This window comes from Rhincodon typus, chromosome 5, assembly GCF_021869965.1.
Source record: "Rhincodon typus isolate 14 chromosome 5, sRhiTyp1.1, whole genome shotgun sequence".
NCBI lineage: Eukaryota > Metazoa > Chordata > Chondrichthyes > Orectolobiformes > Rhincodontidae > Rhincodon > Rhincodon typus.
This window is the reverse complement of record NC_063336.1, coordinates 21508249-21516720: the sequence shown is the minus strand read 5'-3', so window position 1 is coordinate 21516720 and position 8472 is coordinate 21508249. Positions and strand designations below refer to the sequence as shown.

General features: G+C 45.0%; 1 protein-coding gene across 1 annotated transcript in view; it reads left to right on the top strand.

The window, feature by feature from the left end:
* Positions 1-1881: 1881 nt before the first annotated feature.
* The window catches only part of si:ch73-242m19.1 (coiled-coil domain-containing protein 162), a 66629-nt gene continuing 60038 nt past the window's right edge, over positions 1882-8472 (top strand). Inside the window, exons 1-2 of the mRNA XM_020519985.2 lie at positions 1882-2099; positions 6204-6315. Of these exons, the coding sequence (XP_020375574.2) occupies positions 1882-2099; positions 6204-6315 (330 nt within the window). The remainder of the gene's footprint in view (positions 2100-6203; positions 6316-8472) is intronic.

Sequence of the window (8472 nt, the reverse complement as noted above, 5' to 3'; positions counted from 1 at the left end):
AGTATCAGACACAGAATTTATAAGTAAAAGATCAAAGGGCCATGCCACTGATGAGGATGTAGTAAACAGACCTAAGATGCTGTTAAATCCTTAATTAGGTAGAAGGTTTTAATTGTCCACCCCAATCCAACACTGGCACCTCTACATCATATTTCGAGGTAAAGGGAGACAGCTACAAGTTCTGTGAGAGCTGCTGAAGAAATGTGAGCCACAGAGACCTGTTCCTGTCCAATAGGGTAAGTGTACCTCTTCCCTCGCACTGCATGGCAGGGTCAACTTGGTGCCCATAGTTTGCACAGTCTGGCAGCCTGTGGGCACTTGATCACATACAGAATAGTTATTTCAGCAAGGCACTAAATAGTGTCTGTGCAACTGTCCAGCTGTGAGAGAGTCATTGAATTTAAGAGAGGGACTGGACGGAAGATGGAGTTCATTGATTTCTTTTTCAGCTCAAGAAGAGCAAAATTAATTGCAGGAAGTTTTCAGGTGATTTGGTAACATTTTGCTGTCCCTCTCCCTTGTAGCTGATGGCGAGGAACGGAGTGGATAACCTGCAGGTAGCCTTGGCCTGTCAGACAGTGCAGAAAAATTCCCTGATTGCAGCAGTGCAACAGGCTCTGTCCTCTCCCATGGAGAAACCTGCCCATTCCCTGGATTCAAAGGTTCGAGAATCTCTTTTCATGCATCTAGCTTTCCCTTCAGGTTTGGAGTCTTTCTCTTGATTTTAGATTTTCTTGGTCTGGTCACTTCAGAGGAAGGATTGTAATGTCACCCTGTGATTGGTAAAAGAGCTTCTGTTCCACTGGCTTCCATTCTCAACTCATACAAAGGTTTCTGAACTACTTTAGGCTCGTTCGCGAAGGGGAGGCCCGTGTTTTTTATCTGCTGTCTCTGCGGTTCCCCAGCCGTGCCTTGAAGGCAAAACCCTTGCTGAACCCCCCTTACCAGATTGAGTTGCACCCTTGCTCAGTTCCTGGAGTATCTCTGTTGAAGAGTGCAGATGATGGAACAGCAGCAGACCTAGCTACATTCTGCTCTTCGTCCCTTTGATAAACAGTCTGTGTTTCATTGGTGTGAGTGGGGAAAGGGGAAATGTTTAGGGCAGAGTTTTGTTCTCTCCCCTGAGAATGGGAAATCCAAGTTGTTGTCCTGACCCTGACAAATAAACTTGCAAGTGAAGCGTTCACCTATGAGTTGAAATTCGAGAGCTGGCTGCTTTGTCTTCTCCTCAGTCTTAGGGAATGAAACCATCAAAAAGAAAGCCAAATTCTGCAGATGCTGGAAATCTGAAACACAAACAGAAAAGGCTGCAAACACACGGCAAGTCAAGTAACATCTGGGGAGAGAAACAGAATTAAGCCTTTAGGTGATGACCTTTCATCGCTGTCCCCAGATGCTGCATGACATAGAATCCCTACCGTGTGGCAGTAGGCCATTCGGCCCATCAAGTCTCCAAGTCACCCAGCCTCCGACCCGATCCCCACAACCCCGCATTACCCATGGTTAACCCACCTAGCCTGCATATTCCTGGACACTATGGGCAATTTAGCATGGCCAATCCACCTAACCTGCATATCTTTGGACTGTTGGAGGAAACTGGAGCACCTGGCAGAAACCCACACAGATACAGGGACAATATTGCAAACTCCACACAGTCATTTGAGGGTGGAATCAAATCTGGGTCCCTGGCACTGTGAGTCAGCAGTGCTAACCACTGGGCCGCAACTTGCTGAGTTCTTTCGGCATTTTCTACTTTTAATTTGCAGAATTACAGAATTGTTACGGTGCAAAAGGAGGCCATTCAGCCCATAATGCCTACTGTGGCTTTTCAAATGGACATCATTACCTGGTGCCAATCTCCTGCTTTCTCCCCATTCGGTGATGTATACATTTCTCTTAGGCTACCACGTGATAGACATTGATGTTGATTCTCGTTTAATTGTTAAGGATGGAATGTCAAGTTATAGAAGTCAGGAGAACTTGGCCAGTACAAGTTTCTGTAGCATTGCCAGAGACTCGGAGAGCCAACAACTTACCACCTTACTCGGAATACCCCGCACTCTCGGAAATCGGAAGCAGCTGCTTTCTACCAGAAAAAGGTATGACTAGGTTACACTTCTGACAAATATTTGTCTTTTGCAGTGTCTGCAATAAAAGAAATATGCAAAGCATTTGATATGTGGAACTCTGCATGCCCCCACCGCCAGTGCAGTAACGGTGATTTCACCCACATTGACCATCGTTCTGCATCCAGCAGAGATTCCACTTCTGACTTTGTTCCTTTGATACAAAGTCACCCTGTCAAGCTTATTCTGCTTGCACTTGCTATGGTCAGGGCAAGGGAGGTTAAGTGCATGTCAGAGGTTAGGAGTGACACAGTGGCTCAGTGGGGGGGTGGGGTTGTTGGGGGGAAGCGTGGCAGTGTGGTGGGCCCAGTGGTTAGCACTGCTGCCTCTCAGCGCCAGGGATCCAGGTGTTCTGGTTTCATCCCACAGTCCAAAGATGCACAAGTTAGATGGATTGACCTGGGTTCAATTCCACCCTTGGGTAACTGTCTGTGCGGAGTTTGCACATTCTCCCCGTGGATTTCCTTCGGGTGCTCCGGTTTCCTCCCACCGTCCAAAGATGTGCAGGTTAGGTGGATTGGCCATGCTAAATTGCCCGTAGTGTTCAGGGATGTGTAGATTAGATGGGTTATAGGGGGATGGGTCTGGGTGGGATGCTCTGAGGGTTGGTGTGGACTTGTTGGGTCGAAGGGCCTGTTTCCACACTGTAGGGATTCTATGATCTATGATGTAAATTGCCCATAATTTCCTAACACACATAGGTTATATGTGTTAGCCATGGAAAATGTAGGGTAGAGGGATGGGTCTGTGTGTGATGCTATTCAGAGGGTTGGTATGGACTTGTTGAGCTGAATGGCCTGTTTCCACACTCTAGGGATTCTATGGATCTATGGATTCTATGGAATTGTGCAGCAAATAGCTCAGCTCATGTCTTCCCATTGACAAGGCACTAGTCAGGAGTGTGCTGAAATATTCTCCATTTGCCTGAATGAGTTCAACTCCAGCAACATTCAAGCTCAATACCATCCAGGATAAAGCAACCTGCATGATTAGCCCCCATCCAGTAACTACAACTTGCACTCCCTGCACTACCAATACACAGGAACAGCAGTGTGCACCATCTACAAAATGCTCTGCAGGAACTCTCCAAAAATCCTTCAAACAAACCTTCCAAATCCTGGACCTCTGCCACCTAGAAGACCCTGGAACATCATTGATTGTAAGTCCCCTTCCAAGCCACACACCATCCTGACGTGGAACTAAATCACAGTTCCTTCAGTATCATTGGGTCAAAATCCTAGAACTCCCTTCCTAACAGCATTGACGCTGTATCTACACCACAAGGACTTCAATGGTTCAGGAGGCAGCTTACCAGCATCTTTTCAAGGGCAAGTAAGGATAAGCAATAATTGCTGGCCAGCCAGTAACACCCACTTCCCATGAATGACTAAGAAAGTGTGACCTCTGCTGAGCTTCTGAACAGGAAGTTACGTCACTCATTAAGCTTTTAGCTGGTGTGTGCCCATTCTGACCATTTCCCTTGGGTGTGTGCCATGTGTTGGGGCAGCTGCCATCCTGAGACAGTCACAGGGCCTGTTCATTCTGGGAGGCTCCTGGCTAGCAAGGGATTGTTTAGCTCAGTTGGCTGGATGGTTGGTTTGCAAAGCACTGTGATGCTTTACGTTCAATTCCAATCACTGGCTGAGGTTACCATGAAGGACTCTCCTTCTCAACCTGTCCCCTCACCTGAGATATGGTGACCCTCAGATTAAATCATCACCAGTCGTCTCTCTGTGATGAGAGGGCAGCCGTATGGTCTGCTAGAACTATGGTGACACCATAACAAAATCCTTTGAAGAGATGACTGCTGACACTGGTACTGTTGGTGACACCTTCCATCACTTTACTGATGATCAACAGTAGACTGAGTGGGTTGGATTTGTCTTGCTTTTTATGTACAGGACATACCTGGGAAATTTTCCACATTGATGGGTAAATGCCTGTGTTGTGACTGTACTGAACAGCTTGGCCAGGAGAGTGCTAAGTTCTGGAGCACAAGTCTTCAGTACTATTGCCGGAATGTTGTCAGGGCCCATAGCCTTTGCAGAATCCAGCACTGATATCACGTGGAATGAATCAAATTGACTGAAGACTGGACCTGTAATGCTGTGGTCCACTGGAGGAGGCCACTCGGCACTTCTGGCTGAAGATTGCTGCGAATGCTACACCCTTGTATTCTACACTGATGTACTGGGCTCTTCCATCATTGAGGATGGGAATATTTGTGAAGCCTCCTCCTCCAGTGAATTGTTTTATTGTCCACCACCATTCACAACTGTATGTGGCAGGACTGCAGAGCTTAGATCTGATCTGTTGGTTGTGGGATCTGTCTATCACTTGCTGCTTATGCTGTTTGGCGTGCAAGTAGCCCTGTTTGGTAGCTTCATCAGGTTGACACCTCATGATTGGTACTGCTCCTGGCATGCCCTCCTGCACTCCCCGTTGAGCCGGGGGTGATCCCCTGGCTTGATGGTAATGGTTAAGTGGGGGATATGCTGGGCAATGAGGTTACAAACTGTTACAATTTTGCTGTTGTCCCACAGCACTGCATGGATGCCCCGTCTTGAGTTGCTCGATCTGTTTGAAGTCTAATCTATTTAGCACAGCGATAGTGCCACACAACACGATGGAGGTTGTTCTCAATGTGAAGGCGGGACTTCGTCTCCGCAAGGACTGTGCAGTGATCACTCCTACCGATACTGTCATGGACAGATGCATCTGCACCTGGTAAAGATAAGGTCAAGTCACTATGTGCTGCAGACCCAGTCTAGCAGCTATGTCCGTTAGGACCCGACCAGCTCAATCAGTTGTTCTGTTTGTTGTTTACTTTGACTTTGGATGTGACCTTTGGAGGTCAAACACATCCATGTGTCTCCAGATTGATACATAAGTCAATAAATTCTGTTTGAGTGTGAATATGTAAAAGAGGGAAGGAGAGAGACAAACTTATGAAGTGTTAAAAAAATGCAAACAGAGTCCAAAAGTAAACCCATCTTATACCAAAGAAAGAGCAGTGTTGTAATGGGAAAGGACATATGACAAGATTTTGGTGATGCCTCCTTTGCCTGACACCATACCAGGTAGTACCTAGACTTTAGGTGTGCTGTAATCCTCCTGCTTCAGCTCATTAAAATGGCCCAAGTAAACCCAGTACAACTCACACCCTTGTTCATCACCCTACCCAACACTGACATAGCTTTGTAAATACTTAATTCATGGGATGCGGGCATCACTGGCTAGACCAGCATTTATGGTCCATCCCGAATTGTGCTGGAGAAGGCAGTGGTGAGCTGCCCTCTTGCTGCAGTCTGTGGGTTGTAGGTGCATCCATGGTGCTGTTAGGAAGGAGGTTTTAGGATTTTGACCCAGTGACACTGAAGGGATGTCAGTGTATTTTTACAAGTCAGGATGGTGAGGGGCTTGGAGGGGACCTTGCTGATGGTGATGTTCCCATATATCTGCTGTGCCCTTGTCCTTTTAGGTGATAGCGGTAGTGTCTAAGCTGCCTTGCTGAATTGTTATGTCTTGTAGATGGTGCACCTTGTTGCTGGTGACAGAGGGAGAGTGGCTGTTGATGCCATTAGATGCGGTGCTAATTAAACAGGCCTCATTAGTTGGATGGTGTCCTGAGGACTGTTGGAGCAACCTCTAGGCAAGTGGGGAAATCCATCTGAATTTTGAAGAATGATAGTTTTGCCTCTCATAAGTCTGGTAGATTTAGGATGGATGACAGCAACTTGTTCCATTGATGACTTCTTAATTGAGTGGTGATAAATGGAAAGGGACAGATTTGCATCTGGTGAGTTGAACAGGTCAACAGCAACATTTACATTACCCATCTCTTTCTGACGCAGGCAGACTGTCCGTGGATTTCCAGGGTACTGTGAATTTTCCCTTTCAATTGTACACAATTTTAGTTCCACACTATATTTGATCTTTTAATTTAATTTTCTCCCTTTTATTACTTATGGACTGAAAAACACATGAATGGATGCTCAATGTTTTTGTTTACTTGTGCACGCATTGACAAAGAGATGTTCCCAGGAATTTAACTTATGCTGATTTTGGTTTTTGCAGAGCTCCAGAGGCGTTTGTTTCAATCCAGCTGGAGAAACTAGGCCCCCGTGACATGATGTTGAATGAGTTTATTAAAAAGAAAAGCACAGCGGGATCACTCATGAAAAACCCTGTGAGTACTGACATTTCCCTGTTGAGGATGTGGGCGTGACAAGGATAAAGGGCAGAAAGTCAGAGACTGGACTGAAAGCTTGCTGTCCCCATTCAACCTTGTTGTTAATGAACTGTGTGCGTCGGTCAGGGTTTAATATGATCCAGAACGAAGACAGCAAACAGATGGCTAACTGGGAAGCACTTGTATTTAGATATTCCCAAGATGGGTGCAGGGTTTGCATTTGCCTGAGTGGTAGAACAACCACTAAGTAGCTCACATCTGTCTAACCATCTGTTATCTTATTCGGTGATGGTAAGTTTTCGATGAGTTTGTGAAGAGGAAGGATCTCAGCACAGCAAGCTGATACCATATGAGTTTTATAATTCAGAAGGAAGGCACTTGGTTGATGCTGTCAATACTGGCATTTTGTCCTAAACTAACCCAGTGCTTCACTGCTCCCCTTCCCATTGCCTGGTATTCTTTCCTGTAATTTTCCCCTGAAATCTCTTTAAAATGATCTTTCTGAAGCGGTCCCATTCCACAGTTCAACAACCATGTTGTATTTGTGTGTGCAAAAAGACTTGCTTTATTCTCTTCCTGATCATTTCAAATTGATCACCTCTTCTTACTGCCTCTGCTCGCAGGGGAGATGGTATTTCCTCTGTTAAAACTTCTTGGTAATTTTTTATAAGTTATATAATAAAGTCTCCTCTTGGCCTTTAAATCAGACCGGTCAGATTTGAACAGCTTCCTTGCTGCATTATCTCCAAATTTCAAGCTAAATTGACGCTGCCATTATACAAGTGATGCTGGGAGCAACATAGCAGCAATTCTGAATGTAATGCTACATTGAGGAGGTCAGTTTGTCTTCTGGAGCTGAGCATTGATGTTAACATTTGATGAAGTGCCAATACTGTCCCAACTTTTATCCAGTCAGCTTTGCAGAATTTAGGCTGAGCTGGATTTTGAAGATTAGGAAGGTGAGCTTGTGGAAGATGATAGTTTGGAAGCAGTTAGAGTGAAGCATTAGAAATATTTGTTTCATTCACAAACTAATCATGCCACAGGATTTCCAAACATGGAAGGTCTCATATTTAGGACTCTTTACACATTCACACTCAGGAAGCTGCACTCCCCTCCAGGGACAACTAGGGAAAAACATCATCTGATCGGTGATGGTCTGTAGCCCCAGGAGAGCTGCAGTGTCTCATATCAATAAGATCATTAATGTCTTGAATTTCTATACAGCTGAATTTTTCCAGTTTGTTGCTTTGGGTATATCATCCAATTCATTTCCTTCTAAAGAGAACTGTTTAACAGTTATCCATGGCTTCAACCTGGCATGATTCCCACAGTTGCAATGAGCAATCAACAAAGCATATGCCACTCAAGGCCCTGTATGTGAATTCTGTATGGTTTCATAAACAGGAATGTTGGCTACAGAAGTGGCCACTCATTTCCTCCAAGGTATCATCCATTGATGTCACAAGCAGAAGAGCGTGTTTGGCCAAGTGCAAAATTACATTTCCTGTTAAATATATAGCGGCTGACTGTAAGAGCATTGCTATACTTTGAAAAGAACGTATTATACTGACACCATCTAAAATGAGCCTTTCCCAGCCTTGACCATTCGTCTCTCCTGATTTCTAACACTCCATGTTAAACGGTTTCTCCTTGACTTATATCTGTAGCTGTTATATCTGCGGTATCTCCTTTTTATGTGACCTCAGAGTTTTCAGCAGTGGGATTTGTTCTCCCTGTTGCATTTCTCTGGTGGTGGTTACCCAGTAGGTTTTCCTTTACAGGAAGAGAACATGATGTTAAAGCAATGTGATTGGATTGAGCATTTATTTTCCACTGTATGACCTATTGTGATGGATGAACTGAACCATCCTTTTAGATCAAATATTCTACAAGACTGTCAGAGTGCTCTGAACCCAGGCAATCTGAATGCAGACTGATCTCGTATGAAGTGACACATCTCTTTCAGGACTAAATGTAGGGAAATGGGTCTAGTTTAATTGTGAAAACTGGGTGGCATGTGCAAGTTGGGCTGAAGGGTCTGTTTCCATGCTGTAGACCTCTATGACTAACTTACTCTGTACATACAAAAACAAAGTTGCTGGAAAAGCTCAGCAGGTCTGGCAGCATCTGTGGAGGAGAAAACAGAGTTAA